Genomic DNA, 21199 nt, shown 5'->3' with positions numbered 1-21199 from the left:
ATCATCAACAGCATAGAAAGTAATAAAACTCAAGGATGTGTTTAAAACTTCATCCCTACCAACAAATTATAAACCAGGCCTATTAAAAGTGGTATCTAGAGAGAACAGTCAATTATCTGGTCCAGTTAAAGTAGTAAAGGAAATTAATTATAGGCAAGACCTACAGGAAAAAGCTTGTCAGTTCTAGCTTTAATGTTGCTACTTTATTGTTTCCACTGCCAATAGCATGACCTCCAAATAAGCAATTTAGCATTAGATACAATCTTATGTCTGTCATGAGCATAAAGAGGGTCATTTTGTTAAATTCATGTGCAGGGGAGTGTGTGTGCTCCTGTTATCTCCCCATTTCTTTGTCTAGCCAAAGGATCATGTCTGCCCTCTAATGGCAACAACAGGCAACAACACGCACAATTATTTATAATAATAAGGATAAATTCAGCTGTGATTTTCAGCTGGGAAATACCCTAATATGCCTTATACCTTAATATAAATATAGGCACCAAAAGGTGGATTTTGATTGCTAAATAAAGCATGCAGGTGCCATCATTAATTCCCTCTCATCATTAAAAAAGTCACCATGGCTCACTAATGAAAGACAAGCGATGATACAAATGAATTAAAGCATGAAAATAGAAAAAGAAGACCAATGTGAGCCGTCCCCCTTGGTCCTATTGCTGAAAAAGTCAGCAAATGACGTGTGTCATCAACTTTGTCCCTACTGTTTACATAAAAACATGTTACTCATACCCTCTTGGCTGCTCTCAGTCTTGCCGCAGTAGGAGGGTCACATACTGTCATAGTGTTAAAGCACAGCAGGTTAATGCGCAAGAAGAGGGGAATCATGGTTTTTATGACTCTTCTATGTCTGCTTTTTCTGTCGCCTGGCTTCAGTGCTCTAATGAGATCTCCATTGGACAAGGTAGGTGGAAAGCTGCGAGTGAAAAGTAGCACAGAGGTTAGTGATTTCACTGCTTGGGACCTCTGCAAAGTACATTGAACTTTTCAATTTCAAACCGTTTAGTGTCCTGTGAAATCCCATGACCTGAGACAGTCAGAACCATGTTTTACTGGACTTATGTGCTGACCACCAATAAGTAAAAGCCTCAAAATATTTTTGTAGTTTTATTCAGTATTGGGGGCACAGAACTAAATTTAGTCACACAATTTGAAAGCTGCTGTTTTTAAATGACCTTAAAAAGGGTGTAATTGTTTGTTCCCTTCAGAAGGTTTTTCATCACTCCTCTAATCAAAAAGACATTGTTTCCTCTCTTGGATCTTCTCCTTATGCCTCAGGTATGTGTTTCTGTGACAACATAAAGACACACACATATTAGGATATGTATGCTTTACTGTAATGTCAACTAATGTACAAATTATACTTTTATAAAAGTATAATTATACTTTCTGTTTAACTAGAGAAAAGGAACTATACACTAGACTGTGTCTTCTCTTTATTTCTGTTCACAGCTGCTGGGCGGCTGCGTCGGTCGGCCCTATTGCCCGATATCACACATCTGGAACTGCTGGTGGTCGTAGGACCTGATGTCCAGCAGGTCCACAAGCAGGATACAGAAAGATACATCCTCACCAACCTCAATATTGTAAGTCTGAACACAAATATACAATACAAAGTACGGTTTTCTAAGCAGACTGTGAGCTTCTGATTGTCTTTAAAGTAATGTATGACAATAGCTAAGGAAACATAATTAAACACTTTTTAAGGTGTCAATAAATAGTGGAGATGATAAAATGGCAACACAGCTAAGACAGACGCATCAGTTGGATGAATGCTGAAATGTTTCCATGAGCAGTCTAGGGAGTGCTATGCAATACAATGAAGCTATCCTGATATACTTTAAAGTAATTCATATTCCAATTTCTACCCAGGCCTCAGAGCTGTTGAGAGACATGACCCTGGGTGCCAACATGCGGGTGCACCTGGTCCGCATGATCATCCTGTTGGAGCCAGAGGTAAACAGCTCCCTGTTATAACTTGGGTTCAGTTCAGAATGAAGTTCACAAATGACCAGGTTGTGATAGTAGTTTGTTTACAGCAATCTGAAATTCTTATAATTTTTGCGTTAATGTAACAATCATGCATATTAAGCTAATCATTTCAATTCATTTCTGTTCATTTCTGGTTTTATGAGCAGTATCTTTCTTCTCGTTACTATCTTCACTCTTCTAGTCAGAGATCCAACTTTCTACCAACATCACCTCTTCTCTTAAAAGTGTGTGTGACTGGGGCAGAAGGATCAACCCCTCCAATGACACAAACCCACTACATGCTGATCTCCTGTTGTACATCACAAGGTATGTCTGCATGGACCTATCTATATTATGTATCGACAAATCATATTTTATGGATGAACAAGCCATGTTTTACTATATGGTCCTCCATGACAAACAGGTATGACCTGGTGTTGCCTGATGGAAACAAGCAGGTGAGGGGAGTAACACAGCTGGGTGGGGCTTGTTCCAGCGAGTGGAGCTGTGTAATCACAGAGGACACGGGCTTTGACCTGGGGATCACCATGGCTCATGAAATTGGCCACAGGTAAAAGAGATTCAAACAAATGAGCTGTAACAAATGAGCAGTTTTAACATAATGTATGTTAAAACTGCAAACTCTAAAACTCACACAGCACTTTCTGTCTTGGGGTCTGTATTTCCATGCTTCATTTTAACCAGTTTCGGAATAAACCATGATGGTGTGGGAAACACCTGCAGCAAGAGTGGATTCATGATGGCCTCTGATGGGGGCTACAACAGTGTGGATCTGACCTGGTCCCCCTGCAGCAGACAGCAGCTGCTCACATTCTTCAGGTGGGCCAACCTGTTCAGAGCAGCTGTGCCTGAAAATGTCTCTCATTTGTCACGCAGGCCTGGCACTGCTGAAAGGGCATTTCATCCATAAATCATATCTCACTGTTTTAACCTTAGGTTGCTGGAACCAATGCCTTTATCACATTTCGAGAAAAGTTCATGTAATATTTGGTTGTTATTCAGAAAAAAAAAGCATAACACATGTCAAGTAACTTCGGTTTTTAGGTATGATAGGGCAGTTCACATGTGAGGTTCAAATCAGGTATAGTCTACACTTGGGGAATGAGATGTCACAGGCATTGTTGATTCTAGTGCGGCGAAAGCTGAATGTATAAAAGACCTGCCTGCAATGGGAGGCACCCTGCAGGACTGGAAGCCTGGGCTATACTATGGAGTTGATGACCAGTGTCGTATAGCTTTTGGTAGCACTGCAAGAGCCTGTTCTTTCACCAATCCTGACCTGGTATGTCACCTACAATAGCAGCTCGATGCCACCAGGTGGCATTTCAAATTTAAGAAAACAGTATAATCACTTTCCTAGTAACTTTTATAATATTGGTTTTCTTTCTATCAGCCAGCATGTCGTGTCCTGTCCTGTCACATTAACCCTAATGATGATAGTTCCTGTAAACGTCTCCTGGTTCCGCTGCTGGATGGGACAGAGTGTGCACCTAATCAGGTACTGCTCAATGATTAGCAAAAAATGTTCATGCAATTGTTTTCCCAAGTGTCATCAAACAGGTCCAGTGATGTTTTTAATGAGGTAAAATCCTACATTGTAGTGGTGTCTGAAGGGGCAGTGTGTGTCCCCAGATGAACTCAGCTCCTCTGTGGTGGTGCATGGCTCCTGGTCCAGCTGGTCTGAGTTCTCCCCCTGCTCACGAACATGTGGTGGGGGAGTCACTCACCGCATGCGGCAATGCAACAACCCAAGGTAACAAATATGATACAGGCATCAGTCAAACACACAGCCCAAGATCTTCAAAGTATGAACATTTTTGACTTGTTATTCTGTAACTCTCTCAGACCTGGTTTTGGAGGGAATGACTGTGAAGGCCCCGATGTTGAGGCTGAACTTTGTCACCAGCAGGTAAATTCTTACTAGTTATGTTTACAGTGGGCCTCCATACGATAGGTCAGTACTGTTTACTCAGTGGATCATTGTACTCAGAACTGTCCTATGTTTATCTTTGTAATAATCTTTTGTTAGTAGTTCACAGCCCATGCTCCCATTAAAAGTCCCAGAAGCCTAAGTGTTGGTGGAACAATTCAACTCAAGGAGAGGATTAGGGGCAGAGAAGTCATTTAAATGTGAGCCCTTGAGCTGGGGGCAAAGTTAACAGTTTTCAAAATCAGTTGTAGATAAGGAAACATATTCTGACTAAATGTCTAGTGGCCTGGGGCCTAAGGTGCAAACTTGCCAGTGGTGAATTCAGACACAATCATCAGGTAAAAAAAACCCCAAAAACTTTTTTTCTGTTGCAGCCATGCGTGAACACCCAGTTGGATTACATGGCAGAGCAGTGTTCCCAAACAGACCATCAGCCTCTTTACCTGCAACCACACAAGGCTTCTTTCTACACTTGGATTCCTGCTGTAGGCTTTGCAAAAGGTAGGCCTAAAGAAGCCTGGAGAGCTTTTTCCACTTGTAAAGGAACTAAACCTATATCTCTAAAGCTAATGTGATCTGTTATTATCCTCACCAGGGGATGAACAGTGCAGATATACGTGCCAGTCAGATGGAGAAAACTTCATAGTGAGCCGTGGCTCTCAGTTTGTAGATGGCACTCGCTGTGAGTCAGACAGTCTGCCTCTGTTTGGCTCTACAGCTGCTTGTCTAAAAGGGAAATGCCAGGTAAAGATGACTAAGCGAGACAAAACATACCAGAGAGCAGATGCAATTGCACCGTTTCACACTATGGTTCTTCAGTCTTACACTTTTTTTTTTTCAATCTGTCGGTTGTCTCTGATCAGCTGTTTGGCTGTGATGGTGTGCTGCATTCTGGGAAGGTGAGGGATACATGTGGGATGTGTGGTGGAGATGGATCCTCCTGCAGTTTGACATCGGATACCTACACTGGTGGTCAGGCCAGAGGTAGCAAACAACTTGCATTGTGTATTATTATTATAATAATTATACACATTCAATGACCTAATACATCAATCATTTTCTAAATTTATTTAAGACTGTAAGACTGTAAATCCAATATCTTTGTGACTGGAATGAGCATTTGATGTGGAGTTTTCAATATTTTTTGATATTTGCAGGTTAATAGCAAATAATAATAATTCATAATAATTATAATGATAACTGCTGCCTTTATTGCCTCCCATGATTTATAATTCAGTCATTTCTGTTGTAGAATACACCACCTTCCTCTCTCTGCCAGTGAATGCCACACAGGTTCATATTGTCAACAGGGCACCTCTCTTCACTCATATGGGTGTGTGCTATTACATATATAAGAGACTGATGTTTCTGCAGTAGGTGAAACAGGACTAAAGGTTATTTTTGGTTTTTACATCTGCAGCTGTAATGGTTGGGGATCGGTACATTGTATCTGGGACAGGCAGCATGGCGCTGAATGTGACTTACCCCTCCGCACTGGATGACAACCACATGGAATACCGCCTCCACCTGACCCCTGACCTTTTACCCGAGAAGGAAGAGCTGCTGCTGCCTGGACCACTGCAAGAGGAGATAAACATACAGGTCAGGAGAGACAGTGAGAATGACTGATGAAGAAAAGGATTATAGCTTTTGCATACAAAAATCATCAGAAAAAAAAGGAAATGTAGAATCCTGTTTGTACAGCTTCTGACATTTACAATCATTTTTTGTTTGCAGGTGTATCGGAAATATGGAAAAGAATATGGAGAGAAAACAAACCCAAATATTACTTACCAGTTCTATATGTCTAACAGAAACAGTGACTTGGCAGACAGCACATCTAAAGGCAAATGGGTTACCTTCACAACACCCTGCTCTGTCTCTTGTGGATCAGGTAAGTAACTTTTAGTCACGGGTCACACTGAAAAGCACAAAAATTTAATGTAGTGTTTTCTATGACAGATGTCCTTTTAAAACCATAGTCTGCACATTATCTAAAAAAAAAGGATCCAAAAAGGAGAGATTTGTAGAATAGTGTGTTGCAAAATTGACCTTTTCGAGCAAGGGTTTATTGCATACTTTATCACAAGGACACTACAGCGTTGAAAATGTCAGATTCATTTTGCCAGATGTTTCAGTAGGAAAATACCCCCAAATGGTCACTAAATGAATTAACCACATACAGCACAAAAGTCTAATATGGTGCTTTGGTTTAATATTCAGTCTTTTTTGTGTCAATACTGTTCTCTTGTAAATCTCCTCAACTGCAACTCAAAACCATACAAATATTTTTTTAGACAATTGTACTTAATTCTTGCAAAATCATCTCCTCTGCCATAAATATTTACAATAAGGCTCTGCGATTTAGTTAAAACTGTTTTCTCCCTACACATGCTGTTTTGCATTACAGGCGTACAGAAGCATGTACGAGTCTGTGTAGATGAAGATACTAACAACCACTTGGAGGAACATTATTGTGAAACACCTCCTCCACCCATACCAGCCCACACAACCTGTCAGCTTTCTCCTTGTCCCCCAAGGTTAGGTTCACATTCAACTCCGTTTTTTTTTTCTTTTGGCCTGACATACTTGTACAGCTCAGCACAAATGAATGATTTACTGTTTTACAGGTGGGACACAGGGAGGTTTGGGCCTTGCAGTGCAACCTGTGGTGGAGGAGAGAGAGTGCGCCCTGTTAGTTGTGTTCAGAAACATGGAGTCGATATGGTAAAGGTTCCAGATTCTGATTGCCCACCTGATGGCGCTCCAGATGCTGTTGAAACATGTAACCTACAACACTGTCCTGCCAGGTATAAGAGTTTACACTACGGTGTTGTCCATAGGTAAAAAAACGTCCTATAACCACAGAGTGTGAAAGATTTCAAGTGTTATCCTGCTGCCTATGTTTTTACAATAACAATACTGAAATAAATGTACAATTTATGAAATCAATAGTTTCTATCTCCCCTTCTGTGTGTTTACAGATGGCGTGTATCTGAGCCAGGGGAATGCTCAGCAGTGTGTGGGCCAGGAGAAGCGGAGCGCGTTGTGTCATGTATCCGGCCAGAAAACGGTCGGGATGTTGAAGTGGATCAAAGCCTCTGTTCAAAGCAAATAAGACCACCTGATTCAGTGCCCTGTGTGGTAGATGTCTGTCCCGTCGGATGGGATTCTAAGGGAGAGGTAAAGTAGAAAATGAGTCAAATCTTTTATTTTCAAAATGTGAATCTCATCTAAACATTGCCTTTCTTAACCAGGACCAGCCCATGCTAAAGTCTGGTTTGTTGCCACACTCTAGACAAGCTCCTGTGTATGTGTGGAGCCCTGTTATCAGCCAGTGCTCAAAGACGTGTGGCAATGGTAAGTGAAAAAATACACTCACCTTCACTCAGAACTAGGATAGCCTCACAAAACAAAGTCAACCAAAGCCTGATGGTTACATAGGAACCCTGCAGGTGTGGTTTTCCTGTGTGGATCACCACTCTAGACTGGGGGTGCCTGACTTCCACTGTGACGCCTCTATCAAACCTTCTCCTCGCGCTGGGACCTGCAACACATCTCCCTGCCCTCCCATGTGAGACTTTATGTACAGTATTCTGCAGTATGTTTCATTTGTCTGCAGTATAATTTGGAAAGGGTAGTGTCGTTGAAAATAAGGGCCCAAAAAATTACAGCAGAATGATTTTTTTTTTTTTTAACAACCAGGTGGCGCTCTAAGCAAGGGGTCTGCAGTGTAACGTGTGGAGGAGGGGTGGCCAACAGGGTGCTGTACTGCGCTCAAGAAACAGACGGGGAGGAGGAGGTGGTGGAGGATTCTGAGTGCAGTGACTTTTCCAAACCCACAGCAGTGGTGTCATGTAACACCCACAGCTGCCCTGCAAGGTAAATTACACACACATACACACATCTTAAAAATACTTTTTTGAATGACTGAATCATCTCACTAATGCTGTCATTTGTCCAGGTGGAAGGTTCTGAGAACATCGCCCTGCTCAGTGTCCTGTGATTTGGGTGTAGCTCAGAGGGTTGTGTCTTGTGTGCAGTATGTCCACAGCAAGGAGACTGTGGTGCCAGAAGAAAACTGCCACAAAGTTGTCAAACCGGCCACCACCGTGCCCTGCCTTGTCCAAGTCTGCACCTTCAGGTGGGAGGTGAAACCATGGAGCCAGGTACATTTCACAGGAGACAAACAAAGTGAAATATGAAGATCAAGTTATAGATTAAACAATTAGTTGGTTAGTCATTTAGTAAATTGACAAAAAATTAACTATTATTGCTGTGAGGTAATGCTGGGCCCTTAGAGATCCCATTTTACAGAGACTGAACTCTTTCATTTAACCCCAAACTTACACGGCTATATTTTGCTACATGAACTGAACACTGTTTATTGGGTGATATGCTATTTTCGTGTCCGTTTTATGCATGACAACACGCTGTAACCTGAGTGTACCTACTGTGTTGTGTTGTCAGTGTTCAGTAGCCTGTGGATATGGGATCCAGTCCAGAGCTGTGTCCTGTATAGGCCCCTCTAAACCTGAGCCCCTTAGCCCATTCCTTTGTATGCACATGCCCAAGCCCATCACCATCCAGGGCTGCTACATGGGCAGCTGTGTACACACATCAAACGCCACCTCTAACACCAAAACAACAGTGCATACTGAAATGAAGGGCAACCACACGGAGCAGGGACCTCACCTCTCTCCCACTCTGAAAGATATGCCACAGCTCCGCATGCGGCATGTTTCTCCAGCGCTACAGGCACTGACCATCCCGCAGACCACCCCAACAGCCACCCCAACAACTAAGCCGAGTTAGTATACATAAACACTCCATAGCCCTTCTGACTTGGACTTGAACACAGCTGTGGGATTACCATTAGAGTGTGTTTTGTTTCCCAGGTACATGTGGACAGCTACTCCTTGAAGAATCAGGCATGGTAGATTTAAGAGACGTAACTGGCCGCTGCACAATATCCATAGGTCGACCCCTGGATGAAGTCATACACATTAAAGTGGAATCTGGCTCCTTAAATTGCAGAAAGAGTAAGCTTTATCAAACATGTAAATGATAAATAATTATATTTCATATGTCATGACGGGGGCAGCAAAATAAGTGTCTGCAACTCTGTTCATGTGTTCCAACAGAGGAGTATGTGGCGTTTTTCGACCGACTGGCATTCACAAGAAAGTGTGAGCTGGTAGCACATAGTGAACTGACCACCAGAACTAACATACTGCTGGTGCGTCAAAATCTGGTCACCCCTGGGAACGGGGTTGTGCTCACCTACAGTTCACAGAAAAACATGAAGAGCCACCATCAAGGTAAGTTGGTATGGTATGGCAGGCAGAGCTGAGCTATGGAGTTGTACTTTTTTAAAGCCCAAAACATATTCTACCCTAAACCCTATTCCATCATCTTATCTCAAAAGATAGGATGATGATAAATGAAACAGGATGCACTTCTAAGTGAATTGAACTATTGCAATATAAAGGTTCAAAACTGATGTATGCAATATTGTGAACACTTGCACAGTGTAATGTAATTCAATACAAATACATGCAATAAATGTAGTGGAGTTGGAAACACTGTGAAATGTAAAATGCTACAAACTATAGAATAAAAAACACATAACTGAATCAGCAGCTAACATAATCAACACTTTCAGCTTCTGAGTCGTACTCAAATGGACATTTACCTTTGACTTCAGAGACATTTGTGATATTTTGTTTACTCCAATGCATTCACCAAAAATGAAATTTTCCCTGGATTTTGACCAACAGATTGTGACATTCAGCTGTTTTCTGCTCGCGGCATCTTTGAAAATCCAACTATGCCCAACAATAATCACACCTGTCGAGTGCTCATCAATGCTCCACCCTCGGTGAAGATCAGAATCCAGGCGCTACACATAGGACTAGGATTCAACAGCACCAACGCCCAGTCTACATACATCATGGTACGAAAAAGCTTTTTAGCATGTGCTGTTGTTTCAATATGTTGCATACTTCATAGGAAACACTACAAGTACTACAAAATTTTGTCTTATGCTTCTGGTTTAGATCCGGGACACCGATGTCTTAAAGACCAATGTGTTTAAAGGCCAAAAGCTGTTTCTGTGGCACTCCTCTGGAAATATGGCTGAGATTGAATTTCATGGAGAATACCTGCGTACCAAGGGGAGCTTCAGAGCCGAATATTCCTTCATGCATCCGTGATACTAAATGTTATCTATTTTGAGGATTTGTTTTGCAAATGTTTAGCATTTTTTTGGTTTACACTACTTGCATTTTTGTATCAGCCATTACCTCCTGTGCTAATTATTTTGACCTGAAATAAACAATGAACAAGCCAAAGCACTTAAAACCATTAAGTCAAGTGAGCACAGCGTCATTCTGAAGAATGCACCAGGAACTAGTTAGGTTGAAATAGTTATATTATTATACTACAATTAGCAAATTATGGTGAGTAAGTTAAGTTTATATGTAACACAACATATTAAAATATAGAATTTCCATCACACTGACTGTAACACTTTCCACATCCTAAAACCCTTCTATAACAGGTTTCACCTCACACACACATCACAATGTGCGTCTATGCCAACATGGCATTCTGCCAGTAACACTGGTACCGGTTCAGTCCCAGCTCCCATATGGCCTGATGGGGGACAAACACCATCCAGGCCACTGTGTGGGATCACTCCTTGACTGTAGCTGTGTCTTCCAGGAGAGCCCTCATATCCAACAGAGCATCCTCTACAGCCTGGGCAAACTTGGCAGCATTTGTCTCCTCACAGCTGTTGAAGGCTGTGATGGCAATGTTGATGTGCTCATCCATGGGATTGTAACACACGCCATAGCCATCTGGCACCATTGGACCAAAGCACATCACACAGTCTGTCTTGGAGCCAACCTGGACACAGAAACAAAGAGAGATGAGGGCAAATTCATAAACAAATAAGATGACAAATAATCATGCTGTGTAATATTACATTTTTTAAATCCAAATATACCTGGCTGGTGGAGAGATTGTAATGCTGAGCCACAGCAAAAGACGTATCCATGAATATCTCAGGCATAGAGGTCAGGTCTTCAATACTCTGTATCTTCAGCCCAAGGAGGTGTCTATCTATGGCTTGTCCATGGATTGCCTGAAAAAGAACAATGTACATTACCAAACTGAGTTTAATCTGATGGGTGCAGGAACAAATCATTTTTATATTGGTGAATTCTGGCTCTCACATTGTACGTGTTCTTCTTATGTGTCTGAATGGCCTTCTGCAACAGAGCCAGTCTCTCTGTGTTCTGTGGACAGAATTTGTTGTTTGGTTAGACAGCTAACACGCCTGCAACTGTTCATTCACTGTGAAACTCTGACAACAGTACCTGTTTGTTTAGGTCGTGCATTCCCTGGACAAATTGAAATGAGTCTACAGTAGTTGCACGGATTGCATCCGTTCGCCCATATTTAAACATTCGTAGTGATGCACTTTCGTACGTAGAGCAGCATGTGTTATACAACCTAGAATTCAAAAACAGCACACAAGGCATTTGATATAGTACACTTGATGTATATGTGCAGCATAATTTCTAACTAGACAGGGGATTTCTTACCTGAAGTAGGCAAGCTGAAGAGCCATTTGCACAAACGCATCTGGACTTAGCTTATGTTGCTTTGGCACATTTTTTCCAAAATGAGAGAACATAAGCACCTTCACATCTAAGTCATGCACCATTCTGATGAAACAAAAAAAAAAAAAACGAGTGAGTGGCACAAAATGTCTCACATTCAGATGAGGTGATGACAATGATTATAAATGAACTTTGCCTACATGTTCATATTTTGTTTGGCTTTCTCAATGTCTCTCTTGACCTCAGGTGTAATGTTAAAACGTAGTTTCTGAGGCATAGGCAGTGGAACCATGGGGGAGCGGACTATCTCAGTTTTCTGCCTGTTGAGAAAATATGAAACAGTAGGTAAATTTGACATCATTTAAAAATGGAGTAAACAGTAATCTGGAAATTAAATGAAACTTACATGTATTTAACAACGTAATCGATGAGAAAGACAATGGGTGGACCCTCAGCAGGCGCATGTTCATACACCAGTCCACATGTACCGTCTTCACCAACAATAAACTGAGGATGATGTGCAAGTATGTTCAAATTCTCAAGTGCTGTCACGACAAAATATGAAACTAAAGTCCTCTGTCTCCAACTGACCTGTAACGTCTTATCAAACCAGCGGTTGCCGCTGTTCCAGCGAGCTCCTCCTCCATGTAGCATCTGTGCAGCCACACGGCTCGGGTACAGCTCATCTGACACCCGCGGCATCGGGGCATCCAAACAAACTGTGAAGATACTTTTCTGGATGGCACGGACTGATTCCTTATTTGTCTTATCTGAAGGAACAACAACAGATTGTTGACAAAATCTACAACAGATTTGTCTAAAATACCTTTCCACTTAGGGACTAAATCTAGCTGATACAGAGTTTTTTTTAGCATACATTGCTCACCCTTTATCAGGTTATTATAGGCTTTTCCCCAGGTGTTGCGGTGCTGTGATGTTAGGATGCCAATTGGCTCTTTGTTAGTCTGCAAAGAGGAGTTCCAGATCTTCTCCAGCTGCATGTAAAGCTGGTCTACTGTCAGCGGAGTACCATCACTGTTGTACACATCCAAGACAAAAAACTGAGGGGAAAAAAAATATCAGGGTTACTTAGAAATGGTTCCAGTGTTTTTAACCACTCCACCAATGATAATGACATGATAAACTGAGTTTGGGTTGAAACATCTGGCTGAGAAATAAGACGGAAAAGAAGAAAACGGACAGCAGTGCCATCTAGAGTACCTGGAAGTTGTGGACCACAGTGACGTGAGTGGGTGGTGTTTTCCCAAAGGTGTAATTTACAACAGTATCTCTCTTTGGTCCAGGCACACGACAGGAGCATAGGATCTTGTAATACTGGTCCATACACAACGGCTTCCCACTCAGATACTCTACAGGCAGGGTGTCCCTGTGACAAAGCATGTCACATTAACCATTTGTGCTTTTGTAAATCAAGTGAAAATCATGATGATAATGGGCTTTTTGTTACAACACTACAACGTTTGCATTAGCTTCAGGCAAACTCACGTGTCAATCATTTTTTTAAAGTCCAGAACTCCTGCAATCAGTTTGGCTGCAAATCTGCAGAGAAGATAGAACTGTGTTATTATAAATCATATGATCTTCTCTTTTTAGGCAAAAATAACTAATATGACCACTAAAATAACTAAATAACTACTGTGCATGTGAGAAGCTACAGACAACACGAGATTCAATTAGGAGTAACTATTTCTAAATTAAAATATTCACAAGCAAATGTAACTCTCTGCACAACTACAACTCTACTGGAGTATTTTTTATGGGAGCACCACGTTACTGGTGTATCCCATTGGTCACAGCTGTCAAAACAGCTGAGCAATGCTATAAGCAGCCAGGGCCCTTTAAATAACCCATATGAGGGAAGCCTGTGCAACTGTTGGCTGAAACAATGTGAATGTGCTTATAATTAGACACCCATGGTTTATGATTGATACTGTGGGAACCCAGAAAATTTTACAACTAACACTGTTTGAATTACTATCCATTATTTACCCCCTTATTCCTACTGAGGATCACAGGGATCTGCTGGAGCCTATCCCAGCTCTCATCGGACTAAAGGCAGAGGTACACCCTGGACAGGTCACCGGTGAGATGACTTTAATAAACATGAGTTTAATAAAATAACAGCTTAGCAATGCTGGGTGGTCCTAGTTGTGGATTTTGTTTTCTCACCTCATCTGTCCTTGGCGATCGTGGAAGTGCATGCGGGGAAGGACAACCCCAGGGCTGGTGTACACCGCCACTGGCATACGGCAGTCTAGGTAGGCCAACTGCATCCACCATTCTGACAACTACATAAACACAGCAGTGGTCAGATGGCAGGATATAATACATTTGCAAAAATGACTCCATAAAAACATACAGCTCTTTAATGCAACAACAGATCCAGACAGCCCCCTGGTAAATGGCCTATAGTTTATTCATTGAAGACAGATTCAATTCACATCCTGTTCCCTGCTACATAAAATTCTGCCTAAATAAAAATGCATACCCAGTTGTCTGTCTTGCGTGCTCGTCGCTCCAGGCTTTTCTGCAACCTTTCCCCGACACCGCCCTTGAAGAATTCCTCCACCAGCTGCCGGGTGTGCTCCAGCTCCTCCTTGCTGACGATGGGCTCCAGAGCAGCCAGGTAGTGCTCACATGTCTGCTTCAGCGGTGGCACAGGCAGCTTAGGCAAACCCTCCTGGTGCACCAGGGACCTGTCTGGGATCTGTGTCACTGGTCTGACCAGACGACATGTTTTCACCATGCCTGGCCGCAGCTGAATGAAAAATTGTTTGATAAACACAATCTCACGCCTGCCATCACAAAAAAACAATTGCAAAAGGTTACACTAAAAAAACACCACAACTGCTGTTTGGTCAAATATTGTACCTGAGCACATAACAATACACTGCTCCCATATAAAAGTGTAATCACTGATGTTTAGTCTTACAGGTAACTAAACTCACTAACTGACCCAGAAGATTAACTGGACTACAGAGGTGACTGATGCTGCCTCACAAATCCAGGTGTCAACATCCTGTTAATTATTAAGTGCATGCAATCGATGCCTCAAATTGTAAATGACTCAGTCCAAATGCCTTCAGGCAAGAAGTGGATTCAGAGTTGAGAACAACATTTCAAAAAGGGATAGCGTACCTCACTGTGTGATGTTTGGTCTGTGAAAACTGACACTAAAACAACTGCGTTAGACAGTCTTGGTGTGGTGTAGCTGTCTGCCAGCTTATAAATAGGAGGTTGACACAGCTTAACCTTTGAAATGGCAGCTAAAACAAACACACATGAGAGCAGGAAATACATCTGTGTCATTGCTGCTCATCAAAATGAAGCTGTCATCTGATCTGATGATGTTAATGATGATTTAACAGGAGTGTAATAATACCAATGGGAATATGGCTGAATTGAGGAAGGGTGATATAAATAATTCCTCAGTAATGGATATACTTCAAATCAAGTTTCCTGGAATAAGTGCATCCGGTAGGGATTTTCAAAATAAAAACGTTATGCCCATCGAGTGTTGCTGCGTTGTTCTTTTAGCAACACACGTCCCAACAACAAATATAGAAATGCTAATAATACAAAGTTGAACTCTGCAGCGGGTGTAACTGCTATTGTGTGTTGCTCCTGTGTCTGTTTCTCTCACATGCACCTGAGCTAACGTCATGCTCCGGCTAGCTCCGCCAGGCTAATGATATGCAAAATGTGACCGTGAGCTAGTAACGTTCATGTTAGTGGAAACGCTGTGAGCTAACAGGCTACACAGCAAACAGGCACCAGACATTTGACTGCGGCTGAATATGAGTTACATTTTAACCTAACAGTGCCAATGTTGTTGTCCTGCACAGCGCCCCACCCCCTCCACTCAGCCCGCTGCCATAAAAACAAACGCAACGTTACTGCGTCTGTTATTACGCACCTAAAATACATGGAAAAACAACAGACTCACCGCGGTTCTGACAAAAACACCCAACATCTTGTCAGACAGACGCGCTAAAACCTCTGCCTGTCCCGGGAATATAGATGGGAAACCCTCGGGCAGTCATGTCTCAAGGACACACACATTGTATCCTCTCGGCTGCTCGCCCCCCCACGGACCTACCGAGCAAAGACAAGTGCGAGCTCCCAGCAAAAGTCCTGCTCTTCCAAGTGAAGTTTGGTGCATGTGTGCTTCACATTGCATAAAATAATTAACACAAAATCTTCACGCCATAGACGTTTCCTTATTTTAATTTCCTTTTATTTTCTTAAAACCTATAAGGAATTCCTGTGATTCATAAGAGTCATCATTAAACTATAATCCTTCAGGTTTGGTTTATAGTTTTAGGTTAAAAATGAAATTATATTGAATGTTAAGATGTTATCAAAAGAAAGCTATAAACCTCATATGTTTACATTTATGATAAACCTACTTTAAAGAACACTTAATAAGTTTATAGTGTATAGTGTGCTTAACTCACCGGGAGCGGAAGTAGCAATTTAAAGCCAATACATCAGTGTCATTTTAAACGATGTTAGTTTTATTGATTAATAAAGGCAGGCCCTGATATAAATAATACATTTACAGAAAGATATTCTGCATTGATGTTGTGCATGAGGCTGCACAGATCTTTACTGGCCACATGGTGGAGCTCGTCCGACGTCTTTCCAGAGGAACAGTGTTAACTAATTTCTTCAGGAAATACGAACCAAAGACAGACTCCACTAGCCCAAACCAATCAGAGGAAAATATGGTTTAAATGAAAGATACAGTTGATTGATACTGTGTGAAGAAATGATATTAATTGGCACGAGAAATGCTGATGTACAAAAAAGTAACCCGAAATGACTATAATGACTCTAATCATTCACATTTCTTCAACGTTTTTAATAACAGAGGAGAGAGAGAGAATTGCATTCCTGTCATGGTTTATTTGAAAGCAATAAAATAAAACGGTACAAAGAAAAACAGTCATACAAATCAAAACGCTTCGATAGCTCTGGTCCAGCCGCTGCCTGTCAACAATGTATGTTTTAAACAAATTGTCTGAGCGGCGAATATTTGTTCAAGGTCCGTCTGCTGCCAACTCACAAACTCAGATAGTCCACCTGAACCCAACACTGAGATCAGGTTAGAGATGTTTGTGCTGTCCAACTGGTCCGAGTCTGAGTGTGAATCATCATCAGTCCTCATCCTTTTGCACGGCACCGGCACGAAGTCTGGCAAATAAAACTCTGGATCAACAATATAAAAACTTGTGTCCATCTTTCGCTTTTTAGTGTAGCACTGCGCGCCCTGCGGCTGTTTTGGCTGCGCGCAACAGTCTGAGTGGAAGTATCCATTCGTGACAGTAGTCACCACATGCGTGTCTAAATCCAGGACAGTCTTTTGGTTGACTTGTGTGTTTGGGATAGGTAACTCCCAGGAGGATTTGTCTGCACAACTCCAACAGGCTTCCGAAACCATGAGATCAGAGTCACTTGGTGAAACCATTGCGCAGCCAGATGCGTCTTGGTGCGCCACCTCTGCAGGTTGGCCGTTGGGCTGGTGCGCTCCGCAGTGCCAAGTACCCGACTCAACCCCAGTAAAGTTGCAGTAGAAGTCATCGGCCAACTCAGTAAAGCTCCCGGTCAATTCAAGGTATTCTTGCCTTTCACGGACCGCAGCTACATCCTCATACTGATGCGTCCTCTGCGTTTGCGACAAGTTTTTGCTCATATAAAACTGCCTGGCGTTTCTCAGTACATACGTTACCAGTAAGTTCTTGTGGAGCTTGATGCCTCCTCTCTGCGTCCTGGAGCTTTGGATTTTCCTCAAAGAAATGGAGATCAGATTCTGTGCGTCAAATGCACACTCCATCCTCAACCGGGCCACCCTTGCTTTCCTCACAGTCGCTCAAACCGTTTGTTTCCTAACTGGAGAAATATTTATGTCGTTAGCTGAGATTTCTACTTGATTCGTGTAGACTGTGTCCATAGCGCTCCATGTCTTCCCAGTAAGGGCATGGATTTGCAACTCTCATCTTTCCTTGCCACGCCCTCACGTCGACATTGTCCAATGGGAGGGAGGCGGTGCTTCTGTTATACGCAAATATCACTACTCGCCTCATTCAAAATGCACGTAGGAGCGGGCATGCTGCATTTCACTAAATGTGTTCTGAGCATTTTAAATCTCAGTGCGGACAAAAATCAACAGACTTTGCTGTTGATTGTAGGCCAAAATAGAATAGAATAGACTAGAATAGGCAATTAGAGAACAGGCAGTAGAAATAAATAGAACATAATGCAATAGAATAGAAATACATACACAAAATAAACAAAACTAGGAAGTTATATACTACAGAGTGTCAGAATAGAATATAGGAATATAATATGTGGTAATACAGTAGAATAAAACATACTGCTTAGTTATAGAATAGGATAGATGCAAATAGAATAGGTAGTAATGGAACAGGACATGACAGTCATAGAACAGATGGTAATAGAATAGAGCAGAATAGAACATAAAATATAGTAATAGAATAGAGAAGAAGCTAGAGAAGACTCACAGAACATACAATCATAGAAAAGAATGTAATAGAGTATAACAGAGAAGAACAGTATAACAGAGAAAATACAGAGTATTAGAATAATACAGAATATAGCAGAAAATAATACAAAAGAAGAGAATGGAGTAGAATTTCAAACCTATCATCAGAGCTCGTTTTACACTGGGAAATGTAGAATGATGAAATAAAATATGTCAGCACCACAATACACTGCCAGGTTATCAGATACATCTACCATACACCACCCTACACCTATTGATATACTGCAAATGTTGTGAACAACAAAATACAAACACCCATCTGTATAATGCAATGCAGTCCAAACCAGCCTACAAGATGAACATGAAGTCAAACCAACTCATGTCTAAATTAGTTTTACCAAAAGCTGAACATTATCACCTTCATTAAGGCAGGATTTACTGTACTGTGGGGCTGTTGTATTAGATGACATTAGTTATAGAGAGGTGTACCCAATAAACTAGCAACTAGTGTGTAAAACTAGAAGGAAAAAGTAGCATATAAATTATGGAGAATCAAGAAACCATGGTCAAAACACACACACACACACACACACACACACTAAAAAGGCAAATCTGAATTGTACATTTGAAAATGTTGACATTTTCCACTTTGCATGACTACTCTATGAAGCAGGAAGCTTCATAGCTTCTGAACGCAGAATCTTGAAGAGGCAAAAACCTAGACCCAGCCTCCTAAATAGCAATAATAAACATAAGAGAACAGAACAGAAGAGAGAGAGGCAGGGATATGTGCACTGTTCTTCACTGTTTTTCAAAACTGTATTGTATAGACTATAAGGGCTTTAAGGATACTGTAACTGCATGCTATACTGCCTAGCACAGATATTTCATGAAAGGCCAACTAAAATGTGCCTCCACACACAAATCAGTTTAACGTACACACATACGGGACAGTAAATTATAAATGCACTGCACTGTAGGATTGCCTCTGATAACAGAAATATTATCACTGCTCTCAGGTTTGTAAGGGGTAAAGGCACTTTGTGGGGAGATAATCTGTCATCCCTGCCCCACATCTGTTTGTGTGTACATACACAGATGGCTGACATTACACTGAACACCTGGATATGACTTTGATTTCCTGCCAAATAGGTGAATCAAGAGGACAGCCACTATTATGGTTATCATGCTCTGATAATAGTATAATTTGGAGTCTGACACACGTGTCTCAGGAATCTCGTTTAAATAGCAGAGAGCAGATTAATACTGTTCTATGGTACAGCAGCATGGTATAATGACATTGCGTAGGATATCATGGTATAGTACTTAATAGGTTGGGAATAACATATGAGTAGATTGTTTCATTTCATGTAGAATTCTCATTGGTATGTTTTATAGAACAGAGAACGTCTGGTAAAAACTGTATTATAAGTAATGTAATAAATGTACAAGTTGAGGCTGGTGGTAATGCTGCTAAAATTACCTGATAGGTGCATGCTTTGCTTCATGCTGGTATACAGTATCAGTACAACGAATTCATTTAGCTTACAATGAAACAAACCATATTGATTATTAGAACAACCTTAGTTTTTCAAAGGTGTATTCATTGTTATCATACCCTAATATACTACATGTGATTTTAGAAAAGACCATAAAACACCTTTTCCATTATCATAAGCACATCCATCCATCATCTATACCCGCTTATTCCTATTTAGGGTCACAGGGATCAGCTGGAGCCTATCCCAGCTCTCTTTGGGTGAAAGGCAGGGGTACACCCTGGACAGGTCACCAGTCCATCACAGGCATAAAAACAGAAACAGAAAAAAAGAAATACTCAGGTGGGAGATGTGTGTTACTTTTTACAATGAAAAGGATGCACGTGCACTTCTAGTTCTGTATATCATGTTTTGCATTAAATGATGCAGTTATGAGTGTGTGGGGTGAAAAAAATTGTAGTGCTGGTTTTATTGAGCATCACTGGAGAGAAAATCACAACCTACAATCAGCAAGCAAAGGTCAGACCAAATGTGAAATGGACATAGTAAGAGGTTTAAAGATTTAGTTTAGCTTTAGTTGCGCAGTCAGGTTAACTTGAGAAATTGCACCTACCTCATATGACAGTGAAGGGTTTACTGGTTACATTTAAAAAGACAGAGTATTCATTTGACAAATCCCCTTTTTTATTGCTGTTAATTCAGATAGCTTGGGCCACTCTAATTGATAGTACTCATTTCAAAGTGAAATACTATTCACAAATCACAATAAAAATAATAAACATATTTACCTTAAACAAACTTAAAATTGGTGTTGTGCATTAATTAACCACATTATTCACACTTTTAACTCATAAAATGACTAAATGTAGAAATAGCAAGAAATGTACAACCACAATTGCTGTTAAAGTAGATGCCATTGTTAATCTTTTATGCCTGAAAATTAAATGTTCATGACTTAGTTAAAATGCAAAGTGTATGACTTCATCTCTGGAGCAAACGTGTTCATAGCAACATTGATGCCTTTAATAATAAAAAAAAAAAAAAAAAAAAGAGGCTAGTAACGTTTATTTATCCAGTGTGTGTTGCCTGCTGAAGAATAACTACAGCTTCATTACCAAGGTGAGGCAAGTATCAAGCTTAATGTCCTGTTTAAAATTTGATGTTTGCACATAAAAAACGAGGAAGATTTACCATATGTTCTTTTGTTTACCAGTAATTTGTGCATATTTATTTTCTCTCTATTCGCCTGCATCAATACAATTGCCACTGAGACCAAATGTAACTGAAACTGAGGTTGTGATTTCAAATGCTATTTTTATGGTAAGCATAGCATAGTGTAACTGAGATAGTATGTGATAGTCGTACCAGAAATGACTAAAGAACAACCTTGTAGATTGTAACGCAATCCAACACAAGCGCTCTGCAATAAATCTGAACTCCGTTGTAAATTTTGAAAAAGTTATCATTAAGGTGCAGACTTGAAGCAGGTTTACAGAGGTTTTTAGATGTACTTTCATTTGTCATCATGCCTTAATATGTTTCTGACTTTTTACATTTTTTTCTAGGTTTCTGCTATTATTGCTAATATTGTATAGTGGAATATTTT

General features: G+C 41.0%; 3 protein-coding genes across 4 annotated transcripts; 1 reads left to right on the top strand and 2 right to left on the bottom strand.

Annotated features, from left to right (window-relative positions):
- The first annotated feature begins 613 nt into the window (after positions 1–613).
- Positions 614–10290, top strand: adamts13 (ADAM metallopeptidase with thrombospondin type 1 motif, 13). The gene is made up of 29 exons (XM_033325366.1): positions 614–919; positions 1224–1293; positions 1468–1601; positions 1888–1971; positions 2189–2313; positions 2411–2557; positions 2692–2826; positions 3139–3289; positions 3401–3505; positions 3609–3760; positions 3853–3916; positions 4312–4438; positions 4533–4681; positions 4801–4921; positions 5190–5270; positions 5358–5539; positions 5675–5831; positions 6348–6477; positions 6568–6747; positions 6922–7120; positions 7195–7297; positions 7382–7510; positions 7624–7819; positions 7902–8106; positions 8408–8747; positions 8836–8979; positions 9082–9258; positions 9718–9893; positions 9997–10290. The coding sequence occupies exons 1-29, from the start codon at positions 821–823 to the stop codon at positions 10150–10152; spliced, it is 4218 nt and encodes a 1405-aa protein (XP_033181257.1). The 5' UTR covers positions 614–820; the 3' UTR covers positions 10153–10290.
- On the bottom strand, positions 7137–15708 carry LOC113138734 (carnitine O-acetyltransferase-like). 2 transcript variants are annotated; one of them, XM_026321427.2, is made up of 14 exons: positions 15536–15708; positions 14078–14347; positions 13759–13877; positions 13075–13128; positions 12790–12955; positions 12455–12629; positions 12160–12338; positions 11975–12075; positions 11769–11891; positions 11551–11673; positions 11323–11458; positions 11179–11241; positions 10950–11087; positions 7137–10849 (listed from the first exon to the last, which is right to left on the bottom strand). In XM_026321427.2, the coding sequence occupies exons 1-14, from the start codon at positions 15560–15562 to the stop codon at positions 10634–10636; spliced, it is 1890 nt and encodes a 629-aa protein (XP_026177212.1). In that variant the 5' UTR covers positions 15563–15708; the 3' UTR covers positions 7137–10633. The 2 variants fall into 2 exon arrangements, with proteins under 2 accessions (XP_026177212.1, XP_026177213.1); XM_026321428.2 differs by having other exon boundaries at positions 10634–10849; positions 11769–11888; positions 15536–15707.
- Positions 15709–16482: 774 nt separating this feature from the next.
- On the bottom strand, positions 16483–17570 carry LOC113138878 (immediate early response gene 5-like protein). The gene has a single exon (XM_026321706.1). It carries the CDS (start codon positions 17423–17425, stop codon positions 16547–16549), a length of 879 nt encoding a protein of 292 aa, XP_026177491.1. The 5' UTR covers positions 17426–17570; the 3' UTR covers positions 16483–16546.
- Between the last annotated feature and the right edge of the window lie 3629 nt (positions 17571–21199).

Source organism: Mastacembelus armatus, chromosome 9 (genome assembly GCF_900324485.2).
Source record: "Mastacembelus armatus chromosome 9, fMasArm1.2, whole genome shotgun sequence".
NCBI lineage: Eukaryota > Metazoa > Chordata > Actinopteri > Synbranchiformes > Mastacembelidae > Mastacembelus > Mastacembelus armatus.
Note: the sequence above shows the minus strand (reverse complement) of the source record. Positions and strands in the feature narration are given on the sequence as shown.

Excerpts from the sequence above, each read along its gene's own strand:
- adamts13 (XM_033325366.1), top strand. The coding sequence starts at position 821 with ATGCGCAAGAAGAGGGGAATCATGGTTTTTATGACTCTTCTATGTCTG. Across the intron at positions 3,917-4,311 it reads CTGAACTTTGTCACCAGCAG|CCATGCGTGAACACCCAGTT; the intron begins GTAAATTCTTAC and ends TTTCTGTTGCAG. Across the intron at positions 4,682-4,800 it reads GTCTAAAAGGGAAATGCCAG|CTGTTTGGCTGTGATGGTGT; the intron begins GTAAAGATGACT and ends GTCTCTGATCAG.
- LOC113138878 (XM_026321706.1), bottom strand. The coding sequence starts at position 17,425 with ATGGAGTGTGCATTTGACGCACAGAATCTGATCTCCATTTCTTTGAGG.
- LOC113138734 (XM_026321427.2), bottom strand. The coding sequence starts at position 15,562 with ATGTTGGGTGTTTTTGTCAGAACCGCG. Across the intron at positions 12,339-12,454 it reads CTATAATAACCTGATAAAGG|ATAAGACAAATAAGGAATCA; the intron begins GTGAGCAATGTA and ends TTGTTCCTTCAG. Across the intron at positions 11,242-11,322 it reads TGCACGACCTAAACAAACAG|AACACAGAGAGACTGGCTCT; the intron begins GTACTGTTGTCA and ends TTCTGTCCACAG.